The sequence below is a fragment of the Engystomops pustulosus genome, chromosome 3 (genome assembly GCF_040894005.1).
Source record: "Engystomops pustulosus chromosome 3, aEngPut4.maternal, whole genome shotgun sequence".
NCBI classification, from domain to species: domain Eukaryota; kingdom Metazoa; phylum Chordata; class Amphibia; order Anura; family Leptodactylidae; genus Engystomops; species Engystomops pustulosus.
In genome coordinates this window covers 188,165,697-188,180,674 of record NC_092413.1, presented here as the reverse complement: position 1 = coordinate 188,180,674, position 14,978 = coordinate 188,165,697, and the positions used below count along the sequence as shown (strand labels likewise).

The 14,978-nt window shown below is 40.4% G+C and overlaps 1 protein-coding gene across 1 annotated transcript; it reads right to left on the bottom strand.

Moving 5' to 3' along the window:
* Nucleotides 1-3,426: 3,426 nt before the first annotated feature.
* On the bottom strand, nt 3,427-12,283 carry LOC140122473 (sex hormone-binding globulin-like). Its single transcript, XM_072143388.1, has 8 exons — nt 12,127-12,283; nt 10,996-11,105; nt 9,292-9,481; nt 7,475-7,642; nt 6,921-7,086; nt 5,856-5,998; nt 5,555-5,780; nt 3,427-3,771 (listed from the first exon to the last, which is right to left on the bottom strand). Exons 1-8 carry the CDS (start codon nt 12,235-12,237, stop codon nt 3,641-3,643), a joined length of 1,245 nt encoding a protein of 414 aa, XP_071999489.1. The 5' UTR covers nt 12,238-12,283; the 3' UTR covers nt 3,427-3,640.
* Between the last annotated feature and the right edge of the window lie 2,695 nt (nt 12,284-14,978).

The window sequence follows — 14,978 nt, the reverse complement described above, 5'->3', positions numbered from 1 at the left end:
AGAAAATAATTCAGAGCCGGTTAAAATTAGATGATTGCAGATCCCTAACTACTTCTGTTCTGAATCTTAAAGGACATCTACCTCCAGGATGAAATACTGTATGCAAATAAGCCTGAGGGGCTCAATGAAGCCCCTCAGGCTCATTTGCATACAGTCTTTCATCCTGGTGATAGATGCCCTTTAAGGCATCTTTGCTAGTCTTCTTTAGGGAATAGGTGACCAGAGCAAGCCCTCAAGCAAGTTTGGTTTGAGACACCAATCTGTGCGCTGGTGGGATTTCCCGTACCAAATCTAAAACCAAGGATCTGTACTGAATGAAGTTGAGTCCAGTGATTCAAGGTTTGGTTTGGGAATTCCTGCCATAGCAAGGACACCGTTTCTCAGACTGAACTATGCACATTGGCAGCTGCCCTTAGTCAATGACCGGATAAATGAGCACCCAGTGAGATGGGATGAGGAAGGAGGAGGTCTGGGAGTGATGGTGATAATTATGGTATTGCTTTTTATTTTAACCCACTCCTTGTTCTTTTACAAATAATCTATTCGCTGCTTGTCAAAAAATAGAAACACACAGGTATTTAAAAATACACAACTGAGACACTGAAATGGATTTAAAGACAGGCAGTCCCCGGGTCATTAGGAATGTTTTTAAGGTGAATTTCTATATAAGTCAGAACTGGTATATTTTATAACTGTAGCTCCAGACAAATTTTGTTTTTGTCCCTGTGACAATTGGATTTTCAAAATCTTTTCTGTCATGGGAATAAGTATTATTAATAAAACTTCATTACAGACACCTTACAGCTGATCATTGATACCAGAGAGCTTCACCAGAGGTCACAATGGGCAGAGTGGTCTGTGTGTAACTAGGGGTCCTCTGTAAGTCGGGTGTCCTTAAAGGACATCTACCACCAGGATGTAAACCAAGCACACTGACATACTGGAGTGTGCCCCCTCTGGCAGGATCCACTCTTCATTAAAGCTTCTTATTCCCTCGTTTTTAAGAAAAAAAAAGGGCTTTAAAAATTATGCAAACGAGCCCGGAGCCCCTCAGGCTCATTTGCATAGTTTTAAAGAGCCTATTTTGTAAAAAACCAGGGCATGAGAAGCTAAAAGAAGAGCAGATCCTGCCAGAGGGGGCACATACCAGTATGTCAGTGTGCTTGGTTTACAACCCTTCATCCTGGTGGTAGATGTCCTTTAAGTAACCTGTAGTGGGAATAAGTAAATGGCTTTTACAGTTTATGTCAGGTGCACACCCAATAAAACCTGCCAAGGGTTACCTAACTTGAATTTACAGGAGATTTACAGTTGCAGTGAAGTGGTATTTAAACGTATCTAATTCACATTGATCCGTAGCACAGAATTACTTCATTGGTTCACTTTATTTTAAATCTGAGGTTTTATGCAGAGGATTTTATTACAGATTTCGTCCTTGGCAATGCAATGGGGAGAAAGCAGAGGATTCATTCCTGTTTCTTCTAACAAGTGAATAATTAACTATCAATTTCCATCACTTTATAGATTGTGTCACTTCGCCAACACAAAGACATGTTATTCTGTGGTTTAATGTCCTGAATGGATACTGTATTCTGGTGTCAGATATCTAGATTAGTGGTGGCAGCAATCATCCAAGGATCTAATGACAAAATACAGACTCATACAAGCTATTGTGAATGTCAGGTTATGCTCATATCTGTGTCTCCCCATTCTCGCTGGATACCTAGAAACTTTTGGCAACTTTTGCAGCACTGATGTTGCTTTGAAAATAACTAAAATCTTTCCCAACCTCATTAGAATTCAATGAATGGAAGTCATAGCCTAGAGTAATTGTATATACAAGACATAAGACTACTTATGCACCTAATTCTATACCTAGTGGGGTGTGCAGTATATAAGTATGTAATATATTGTCTCAGGATAGAAAGTACCTGCTATAGAAGTGAGATCCAGGGAGCTCAGTGAAGGAAAAGTTTGGCATTGGTTTGCGGTTTCTATGGTTCCTACAAACTTCTCTTCTCAGCTCAGTCCTGAGCGTGTTCCCAGCTGAGCCACACCTATATACACTGCCGAGGACTGACAGCACGCCTTGTAAGAGTACAAACAAATAAGATGTCTAATGTCTAAGATCAGATAACAGAGCTCTAACACAGCACCTTAAAGGGGTATGAAAAACCTGTTCCACACCTGACTATGAGTAGTATGTGGTATTACAACTTAGTTCCATTTATTTAAAAAAACGGAGCCAAAATACCGTCACAAACCATTGTCAGGTGTGGCGCTGTTTCTGGAAGGAGGCAGACATGCTTTTACAACCTTGGACAAACCCTTTAAACCAACGTTTACTAAACTAACGATTGGGTTTATAACCCATGGTACACCCAAGGGGTTATACACAATGAAAACATTGCAGTTTGGTAGGATAACATACAGTTTAATCTGGCAATTATATTTTTTAACGTGAGCCATCAGAAATATTTCACTACTGATTTTTGTATTGTGATCATTATTTTGTCTATAATATGAAAAATAATGGTGGAAATTTCATCCCAGTGGACATCTTGTATATGTGTCTGCACTGAATACTATTAGTACAGATGCAGAGGAGAATTAGTCTGCTGCCATCTTTTTATTCCTCTCTCATTGTAGAATTATATTTATATTACTACCAAGGGCACAACGGGAGGTGATAAAGCAAAGGCAAAGGTAAGAACTAGGATTACAGCTTATCGTGAATTTTGGAAAAATTATTTTTGACAGCTGGAAATGGAATAAACCTTTAAAGGGGTTTACAAAGTTTGATCGATATCCCCATGCAAAAGAGAGGAGATAACAAACTGATCAGTGGGGATTAGACTAACAGGACCATCACCGATCATGAGACCATGACCCCCAGTGAACATGAGAATGGAACCCCACCAATCTTGTCTTGTTCTAACTAAATGATAGAGCAACAGGACAACAATTAAATTTGGTAGAACCCCTGTAAGGATATATGGTAACACCCAGTTGGCATTTTATAAGTTTCTAGGTGGAATAATAGAGGAACAGCACAACATAGAGTTATAATGAAATGTGCTTCAGAATAGTAAAGTTATAGGGGATACAAACTATGAAATTGCTAAGTCAGTAATTGTGATTATTATGTGAGGGGAGGGGGTGGTCAGCAGGGCAGTGGTGGGGCCTTCCGCACACTCGCTTCAGTTAGCGACCATTCAAGCTGAACGGTGGCTTCTTAATAGCGCAAATCTACACCAGGCCAGGCTGCGTAGCTCGACCGGCATTAGGCCGGAGACTCTTGATGTGTCTAGTATCACCGGAGGGGTGGGACCTTCATCATAAATTATAATTGTCCCACTCTATCTTTCTTCTGGTTATACCTTATGTAGTGGGATGATACATGTGTAAAGAAGGACAGAAATACAATTCATGTTAATGTAAATACAATTTATTTTTCATGTCTACGTCCATGTGAAGGTAGAACACCAACATTCCTTTCATGTGATAACAGACCCTTAGAAAAAGACCACTGAGTAAACTAAGTAATAAAAGATCATTATAATAACCAACAATCAGTATCCTGTAAAAAAAATAATTATAAAACACACTTAGACACCATTCCAGATGTTTGCATTGTTCTCTATATTGCCAAGGGGCAGCTGTGGCTGTGGATAAGGGGGTGCTTGTACTGGGCCGAGTCAAGCTCAACTGCGGTTCCTTGAAGAGTTATCTTAAGACACCCAGAAAAACGTGCTCCAGGCTCAGCTTGTTCTGCAAAATAAAATGATGTGATGTTAGGATGAATATATAACACCAAGTACCAATAAGTGTCACCTGTGTGTTTGAATGGGGAGGTGGGTCTACACACACTGCAGAAACAGGCCTACACCACCATTCAGAAAGCTAAGGCATGTCCTAAATAATAATAATAATATATATTATATATATAGATTTTCAAGATTTAGAAAAAGTGGTAGAGAGATTTTTGTGAAAAATAAAAATAAAACCTCTCCAGATGCCCTCTGGTTCCAGCTCCCTTGCTCTGGTCCCTCAGGCTTCCACTTGGATTTGAAGATAAGACATCAGTTCAATGTGAGCAGGATGGATCAACAGGATAAATCCGCACTTTCTTTCATATGTGATGGCTAAGACTACTGATTATTATGCATATATTGGCAGAGCCAAACACAGTGGGGCACATTTACTTACCCGGTCCCTGCGCGATCCCCGAATGTCCGCCGGAATGCACATCTGCCGCGATTCAAGAAGAAGATGGTGCGCCTGATATCCTGCATGTGTTGCTCCCCCGCTCAGGTCCGCCGGAGTTCACCATCTTCCTCCCGGTGCATGTAAGTGCATGGCTTGCGACACAAATTTAAATGTTAAATCCCGCGCTTAGTCCAATCTGTCGGATCATACGATTTGTGTCGCATGAAAGCCGGCGTAATTGCAACACAATTCGATCGCGTGCAATACAAATCACCCACGCAATCCCCGAAAAACCGGGAAACCCGAGAAAAATGCGGCCACGGGACCCTTAGTAAATAGTGTCTCCAGTCAAAAAGAGGCAAAATCCACTAGGCCTGGAGGCACGCTGGGTGCTCCCATTTCAGCAAATAAATTTCATAGTTTGAATAATGAAATGTGATACAATTTTCCAATGTACTTTCTGTATCAATTTCTCACAGTTTTCTCGTTCCCTGCTTGCTGTCATTCTATAAAAAGCTTCTATCTTCATTTCCAGTGGCCAGCTGTGTACCTGTGTGACATCACATGACCAGGGACAGACTTCTATAGAATGACAGCAAGTAGAGATCTTGAAAACCAGGAATAGAAGCAGAAAACTAACAATAACTACATTAATAAATGTATTAGACACATCTATGTCTATGGTCACACTTAATTTCTCCAATGTAAGTATATGTCTAGAGCAGTGATGGCGAACCTTTTATAGACCGAGTGCCCAAATTATAATTAAAATTCTCCTATTCACCGTGAAGTGCCAACATGGCATTTTAAGCAATAACTTATTGCATCTGTTTTTCCACATCTTTCAATTGTATCGGCCCCCTGAGCCCACCAATACAGTTGAAAGAAGGAGGGCAAATTCAGACTATCATTGTAGCTTCTCTCCAGGGTCTCTCTGTACAGGAAGAATGGGGGGTCCAGCAGGATGACCTCCAAAAATAATGCACTTCTGTTAACCCCCTTCTCACTTTTCCCACAGTTCCAAACAGCCAATGAAATGTCGCTTTATAATAGCACTTCGAATCACTTAAGTTGCCTGGGACTGCAGGAAGATTCGGTGAATTTGGGCCTGTTCGGGGCGATGGCCTAAGTGCCAACAGAAAAGGCTTTGAGTGCCACCTCTGGCACCCGTGCCATAGGTTGGCCACCACTGGTCTAGAGGATTCCAAATTTATCCTTTTAACAGAGGCCGGCAACTTATACCACTGTGGGATAAATCCTCTGGTTCGGCTCCTCCCCCCGTGAAAACGAGAAGGGGAGACAATATCAGCAAATATTGTAGACTGTCTAGACAACCAAAATTTACCTGAAGTGCCTCCAATAGAAATGTGAGAATCAGGGTCCAGCCATATGTCTTCCAAAGCCTTAAAGTCTGCTGGCAGAATGTCCATGGAAGATGAGGCCTCAGTAGTACTCAGCACAACTTGATTGGACTGGATGACCACATCCACAGTTTGCCAGTGTTTGAGACACACCCCTGGTGGGAACTTTAATGAATGTGCTAATTTTCCCAGAAGGGAGACTTCCAAAACCTGAAGACCATAAAGAATAATAATAAAAATCTCTCATAAAACATTCAATGATATGATAAAATCAAAGGTTGCTACCTGCTTCTCCAAATCCAAAGTTATTGTCAGTGCAGAAATGTTCCCTGCTCCAAAAAGTCCCAGTACGATACCGCCATCTTCTAGTACCCGGAATGAGAGCTGGAGGCGGAATGTCCAGGAATCTTTGTCTTTTGTTGAAAACACTACAACAAAAAAATATTAATTTCATTGATATTTGTATTTTTCCATACATGAAAGCTGTCTAAACTGAAGGTAAAAAGCCTCATCTCCATCAAATTCCTAAAACAGTCATCTAAGGCCTAGGTTATGTACCAGTGTTTGGACCTTCATTAACAGTCCTTTGAAATCAATAGACATTTTAATGGATCAGTTAGACTTATGTTATTAGCATTTTAGGCCCGTAAGATAAAGATGGTCCTTATGCAAGTGTGAACTGGGCCTAACAGAAGCATAGAGGACATCATAGAGTAGGGGTTCCCATTTGGGATATCATCTTTACGACCCAGACAGGCTCCATTTTTTCATATATTGCACAGACTGCCATTAAAGGGGTAGTTACTTTACCTCATGTTTTTGTAATGTGTGTGTGTGTGTGTGTGTAAGTGTGGAGGGGAAGGATATTAGGTAACTAACCAATATACATCTATTAATAGTCCTGCGCTGCTTTCTTGACATGTAAAGTGAAGCCTCCTGTCTTTTACCTCATTAACCCGACATTCCTGTCCATAAAATTGCCACAGATGGAGGGTCATGTGATCTCTGTCTATGAACTATCGCCCTGTCAGGACCTTATGATAGTAAGAAATGGTCCTGGCAGGGCTCATGGACAGTTAGAGATCACATGACCCTCAATCTGCGGCCATTTTATGGTCAGGAATGTCTGGCTAAAAGACAGGAGGCTTCACTCTACAGATCAAGAAAGCGGAGAAGAACTATTAATAGATGTTATTGGTAAATTAGCTAATATCCTGCCCCCCACACTTATACACATTACAAAATACATGAGGTAAAGTGGCCAACCCCCTTAATTTGATGGTATTGGCTTCTCCAGTAAAATTTCCTATATTCCCAAGTAGCTACAGACTAAAAATAACAATAACTCACCGGCTGGTTTAAAGGTAGCATAGCCGTGAGCTGGGAAGAAAGCTCCAGGTTCCTCATTTTGAAAGCAGCGCCGGTTCTCATCTGTTTCCATTGCGCTGTCCAAGACTTCTGTATTTTTTTTCACCCAAGCCCAGTTACGCAAACACCCATCTAATGCAGGGACCAGCTAGACAGAGAGAGCACATGGTGCCATTAGTTATCCTGTCATCCTCTAACTCACAGTAGAACATTTTCTATATTTCTACATTTATTGGTTATTTATGGAATGTCAGTACAGGCGGTCCCATACTTAAGGACACACAACTTACAAACGACCCCTAGTTAAAGACGGACCGCTCTATTGAAGCTTTATTAATAATCCTTGGTCCCAAGGTCCCAGCAAAAAATTTTGAAACTCCGGGCAAATTTTTTTTATCTGGATCTACAATTATAAAATATATAGTTTCGACTTGCATAAAAATTAAACTTAAAAACAAACCTATGGACCCTATTTTGTATGTAACCCGGGGACTGCCTGTACATTATTCCCTGGGTCTATATGAAGGATATAGTACCGGCCTCAGGAGCTGCACATCACTGCCTGGAGGAAGATCTCCCAGGACGATGCCAAGCGTGGAGTAGCTTGGAGACCCCTGCCCGTTGTTCACATGATAAGTCAACATCACCACAACCTCTCCATTCACTCGGACATCAATGGTGTTGATGGTACTGTCCACAGTCACCTGTAACACAACACAGTAAGCAATGACATTTTCTGTAGAAGATCTCCTGCTACATTGTGATGTATATACTGCACTTAACAATTAAAGCAGAAACATTTTTATATACGGCTCAGAATAGGTTAATACTCACCCCACCGATCCCAGCTTAGCCTTTTCCATTCTTACCCAATACCATCTCAATACATAGGAACTTCCTGCTCTGCCAGCCAATCACTGTCACCACTGCGAGCAGCGATTGCCACTTACTTTTCTATATACCTTTCCCTGCCAGGAACATATTTTATATATCCTTTCTAGGTGGCAGGGAAGAGGGCGAATGCAGTGGGAGGAGGTTAAATCGTGCTCCAGAGCCAGAACCCTGGAGACCAGAGGGGCTCTGGTAACACCTCCCAGAGCACTCCGACTTTATTTACATAAAGATTAAAGTTCATTTATAATCAAATTACAGGAGCTCCTAATTGACTTATAATTGTATTCACCCGGCTGGGAGCTACCTAACTATTAACCAGTGACAATTTTCCTTTAAAAGTCATACCGTATATACTCGAGTATAAGCAGAGTTTTCAGCACAATTTTTTTGTGCCGAGAATGCCCCGATCGGCTTATGTTCTGTTATATAAAAAACATCGCCAGAGGATGAGTACTAAATTAATTGTTTTAAGGGGGCATTCTACTATGGGCATTTTATTAATGGTAGCACTCTGCTATGGGCATTATATTAATGGGGGGCACTCAGCTATGGGCATTTTACAGAAGCAGGTTCTATAGAACCTGCATCTGCAGTGATGCTTCCCTCATTTTGCAGGTAAACAGGCAAAATTGAACTGCCATTACCTTTGACTCTGTAAATGAGTTCCTTGTGTGGTTTTCAAGAGAAGATTCTCATTTTTAAATGAGAACTGCCGTTCTAGTTGCCATCATAAGTCTCTTAGAGCAGAACTGTTCTAGTTGCCCATGTAAACCAATCAGAGGTCAGCTTTCTTTTTCCCACAACTGTTTATAAAATTAAAGCTGCGCTCTGATTCGTTTCCATGGGCAACTAGAACAGTTTTACCTCAAAAACTATATATATATTTATATGTATAAGTATTTAGTGGCTTTTTAAGGATATCTATTATTCCAAATGAGCCATCCAAACTATAAACACTTTTTTTGAACATCATCCACTAACTAATCGAGGGATACATTTTATATTCCTTTCCGTGGTTGTAATAAAATATGCAAAGTACTTTGGCCTTATATGTGTAGTTTGGTTGGCTCATTTTTACACTCATGTTCCAGACACTACAACTAGACCTCCTACAAACACTTGTTCTATGGATCGCAGGACATTTTATGTTCATAATACAAGGGCCCCCTTATTACGGCCATGTAAAAGAGGCCTTAGTTATCACATTAGTTAGGTTTCAGGAGATAAGCATACACACAGCCCTCTGTGTTATCTATGAACTCTAGATATCTTATATATTTTTGATTCCATTTTTTGCTTAGTGCACAATTTTGGCCACCGAAGTCGACCTTTGTGCACCAAACCCCCCCCCCCCCAAAAAAAAACGGTTAGGAGGTTAATGACAATAACCAGGCCACAACAATGATCAGTTACATTGTGGTTTCCCCTCTCAATTATTGGATTTATCATTTCATCTTACCTTTCTCCATTGTCCATCGCTCACATTTGGCCCCCACTTGGAGAGAACCATCTGCCCATTTCCATTGCTCATCTGTACTTCAAGACGACTATCCCGGACCCCAAGTACAAACCAATTATCTCTTCCGACATCTCCATAGAAGATGATCCCTTCTGGGTCAAAGGTCCGGAAATCAAAGGAAGAGAGATTACTGTGGAGTAAAGGACAGCAACACATTACAGAGCGGATGTAGATTACAAACATATACAGGCAGTCCCCTACTTAAGAACACCCGACTTACAGACAACCCCTAGTTACAAACGGACCTCTGGATGTTGGTAATTTACTGTACTTTAGCCTTAGGCTACAATAAACAGCTATAACAGTTATTAAAAGTGTCTGTAGTTAATATTTATTGGTAATCCTGGTTCTTATGACAATCCAACATTTTTAAAATCCAATTGTCACTGAGACCAAAAAAAATTTGGTTGGGGTTACAATGATAAAATCTACAGTTTCGACTTACATACAAATTCAACTAAAGAACAGACCTACAGACCCTATCTTGTACATAACCCGGGACTGCCTCTACTGTGTTTCCCCCGCAAATGAGACAGTGTCTTATAGTAACTTTTGCTCCTAAAGAGCCACTAGGTCTTATTTTCAGGGGATGCATTTTTTTTAACAAGAATTTACATTTATTGTTGAACAAAAAAATAAATCTACATTTAGTAATATTTTGTAGTTCAATCTATAATACATTTAACAATATTAGTATATATGAATATCAACAACTTCTCTAACATCCATATAACTTTCCAAACTCTGCCCTGGGGGTAGTAGTATGGCGTGTAGCAATGACTACCCCTAGGTCTTATTTTCAGGGCTGGCCTTATATTTCTAAGCCTGAAATAATTGCACTAGGTCTTAACTTCAGAGGGTGTCTTATTTTCTGGGGGAAACAAGGTAGACATCTATATTCAAAAATACTGCTGCTCTACTGAATCTTCGTTCAGAAACACCATGGAATGGAGTAAGAGAAACAGATGGGTCTCCGCCTCCATTCACTCAGTTTATGTGGATCATTAAGCGTGGATCCGCTGTTCTGATAAAGAACTGAATATCACTTGTACACTACAGACGGTCCCCTACTTAACAACACCCCACTTACAGACAACCCCTAGTTACAAGCGGACCTCTGGATGTTGGCAATTTAGTGTACTTTAGTCTTAGACTACAATAAAGAGCTATAATAGTTATTAAAGGTGCCTGCAATTAAGCTTTATTGTTAAGTTTCGACTTGCATACAAATTAAACTTAAGAACATACCTACAGAACCCATCTTGTATGTAAACCGGGGACTGCCTGAGGCGGTCCACTACTTAAGAACACCCGACCTACAGACGACCCTTAGTTACAAACTGACCTCTGGATGTTGGTAATTTACTGTACTTTAGCCTTCGGCTACAATAATCAGCTGTAACAGTAATCAAATGTGCCTGAAATTAAGCTTTATTGTTAATCCTGGTTCTTATGACAACCCAACATTTATAAAATCCAATTGTCAAAGAGACAAAAAAAATTTCCCTGGAGTTACAATGATAAAATGTACAGTTCCGACTTACATACAAATTCAACTTAAGAACAAACCTACAGAACCTATCTTGTACATAACCCTGGGACTGCCTGTACTGTACAACTGTTTTAGAATTAGACAGTTAATACCTTGTTAGTTCGGAAAGTTGGAATTCCAGACGCAGAACACTCCGAGCATCTCCATTCCCTATGTACAAACTCTCTGAGGATCTCATCAGCTTCTCAACAGAACATGAAACCTGAAAAACACACCGTCATATGGTTATTATAGTCCAACGGCTGCCCCATAAACTCTGTCAGGGGAAAACCCCTTTTAATTTTCTGATGAGTTTGTAATTCGGTACAATTCAGTATGATCTGCTGCTTAAGAGTTAATCAGTTGTCACCACAAGTCAAAGACAACAATGTAGAAGGGACCTGTGAGATTGTGCCATTTTAATTGGGTTGTCCATAATTTATGATATAATGAAATTCATCAATATCTGATTGGTCGGAGCGGCTAAACTGCAGGATCGGTTCCCATTTACTTCTTAGTTTGCTACATGACCTGGGCATCACATAGGGTACACAGTCACCTGCTCCGACTTTGTTCCAGATCCAAACAGCTGATGAGTGTGGGTGTGGGATGTCGAGCCCAAACAATCAAATAATAAAGAATTTAATTGAATTATGTGCAAACTCTAAGTATGTTTTAATAGATTTTCCCATCTCAGACTTTTGTGACAATTTCTCTGGGACCTTCAACTATTTCATGTACCCCTCCTAATAAGTCATCACCTGTAGGCAAGGAACCATTTTCACTTAGGACTAACAGAAAAAACACATTACGTACACAATGTACACTAGGTGTCTGTGTCAGACATTTTGGTGAACTGTTTTGTTAAATATGCGAGGTTGGAACAGTCAGGAGTCATATAAACTGCACAATTCTAGAGTCATAGAGTCACCACTGTAAAGTCAGTAAAGGAAAATTATGATCTTACTGATAGGTACACAGATTTTAACCCTATAAGGCTAGTACCACCAAAGTGTAGCTTATAGCTGAGAACCAACAAAAACCTTAAAAGATCAAAGTCCAATGTTTAGACTCATTAGACGTCATAAAAAGTTAGGAAACACCAGTCAATTATATTATTGTATTATTCAAAACATACAACACGATTTTATACTGATGACATGATAAATGATGTACCCATAAAACTTTACCATTCATACATTTATTTCTATGGTACACATGATATAAAGTAGTAGTAGTGTTACCTTGGCTGTGTGGTCCTGGTTATGGTCAGGTAATATAGCTCCCACAGAAGGATCTCCATAAGATAGAAGGTATACAATGACAGGTATGGACACACCGATGAGAAGCTTCATTTTCTTGGTGCTATGAATGGTTGTCACACACTCACTGTCCTTTATATATTAATAGGAGGGGACGGGTTCTCCTTATGTCCCTTATTCCAACGCCAACCTTGGCTGCAACCAAAACATGCGTCCTGCAGATGTTTTACAGGAACACAGAAGACATACATTTAACCCTTCAACGATGTGTGACATCTGCAGTACTGATAAATATAGTCTCATGGTCCTAAAATATATCATTGGCTCTAAAATATTATTCCTGAGTGTAGATTTGAAAGATGTTTTTGAAGCAGGGATGTAGGATTGTTCGCTTCCCACTCTTCAAGGACACTGCCTTATTATAACCACGGGTAATATCACTACCCAGTATGGAACAGACTGGCCCCACTTGAGTATTTATCGGTGGACCCAGACTAACAATGGTAATCACTTGACTAGATTTTTACTTGATCCATTATTGGATGGGATAGACTGACGAATGGACCTGCACTAGTTATGTTTAGATGGAGTGTAAGATCTCAGCATGATCCTCCTGGTGGGCTCAAGGTACCCCGAATCCAACAGCATACATGGTTTCTACTGAAGACGATCAAAGAGCCTATTGACATCACATCAGAGGCTTCACATATATACCTGGAGATGCTTCCAGTGGATACACCAGTCATAGAGCTTTATTCACTAGATGGAAAGCCGAGAAATGTATTTTTAACCTCCATTGGCCGCCATTAGCCTGAGCATAAGATAGAGCGGTATGGTTGGGGATGGGGTATTCTGCAGGACATTTTCCCCCAGATGTTGCAGTTGGTTTGTAAAACTTGAACACTTTTAGATTGCCGAACTGTAGATGCTGTAAAAGTGCTCCATTTGTGATAAAGCCAGGGTAGACATCCCTGGGAAACCCTTGGTGTGTGTTGGTTATCTGGTTGAAAAGCCTACCATGAGGGGCAACACTTGAGGCTACACGGTGTTCTTCCTGTTACCACTAGGGGTGAACGATTGTCACTCGTGGCCACTAAGACACCAGCATTTGGGACAGTGCATTGCTCAACAGCAAAGGCAGCAGGCAGCTGGCATAGTGATCCTGACCATTGTTGTGTGCCGTCATACAATCACTGTTCCCAACGGCGAGATCAGAGCAACCTAGATGGTGGGCCAGTTATTACAATTTATCCTACTTCTCTCACTCCAGTGCTGCGCATCAAGGTGTAAACTGTGCAGAATATTGTAGTTTCTGTCCGTAATGTACAGTCATGTCTATGTCATGGTACATTACCCAAAACACACTACCCAAAAGTAGTCTCCGAGCGCCTTTTTATTGGGCAGTGGACTTCTACATGATTTTATGGCAAGACACAAAGTCTAATTAGACTATACATATAATACCAAGTTTTGCAGTAAATTCTACAAGAGTGCATTGTTTTTGATCATCACTAAAATGACTGCTGTGTTTATTATTTGGACTTCATTTAAATAATTTCCTCATTGTTCTTGTATATATTATTATTACTACTACTACATAAAAGTCCAGCAAGAAAAAAATTATCTTGGTTCTATTTCCACAATAACACATTGATAAGAGCTCTGGATAAACAGGGGTCTATAGTGGCAGAGCTGATCTGGGCTATTTCCCATATTGACCATGTGACAGCTGGGTCCCATAAAGTGAGTCCTTGTTGTTATAAACTACTTCATCTATCATCTCCAACAGGGACCAGATGCTACCACATTACAAGAGCAGGAGCTCTAATCTGGCACCAGACAAATCTTAATAATGATCATAATCTTAATAATTGTTATGATTCACTACCCTATGGTGGTGTTATAGGGAAATTTAGCAGGCTCCCCAACGGATTATAGCATCACTGGAAATTCCTACAGGATAAGCATCATTTCTGGAGACCTTCTACCTAGAAATAATTTAAAAAAGTTAAAAGGGGTATTTCCACGATGACAAGATTCTTTAATATACTCAGGATTACAAAATAAAACATTCTCTAATTCACAGTTATTATTTACGACCATAAATCTTCTATGGTTGAATTATTCTCATGAATAGCTTCTCTTGTCTGCATGCTGCAGTGCTCTCTGCCTCCTGCTCCTTGCAATACAAGACCAGCTCAGACACAGGCACTTCCTGCTAGCAAGCAAGTGTGTGCAGAGAATTACTCTACAAGCTACAGACAGAATGTCATTACCCAGGAGGGAGGCATATAGCAGAGCTGACTGTGTGTGTGATAGGCGAGTTACCACACCTCAGAGTGTCATTGTGTGTTATATCTCATGGATATCTTCATCTCTGATCGTCACTTCTGTAAGCAGGTTTGTTTTTTTTCGATTGCTACGATGTAGCGTGCACTTTGCTATTATATGTTTTCTGTCTCCTGGGTAACCTCATGACATTTGTACTAATGAACTCAGGGGCGTAACTTTAAAGGGTGCAGAGGTTGCGATCGCACCTGGGCCCAAGAGGTTTAGGGGGCCCTTATGGTGTCACTTTCCCATATGAGAAGACTAGTACTATAAACCATACATTATAGTCGGGGGCCTGGTACAGACTTTGCACTGGAGCCCATCAGCTTCTAGTTACACCACTGAATGAAGTTCTCAATATTGTGCACCATTTTTTTCTACTCATTGAGTAGCACAGGAATACTTACAGTTTAGAGATATCTAACACCTCCCACATTAGTCATTTATGGGAGTACATTTGGATTTTCCTGTGTTAATCTTTCCTTTCATTTTTTTTATGAGTT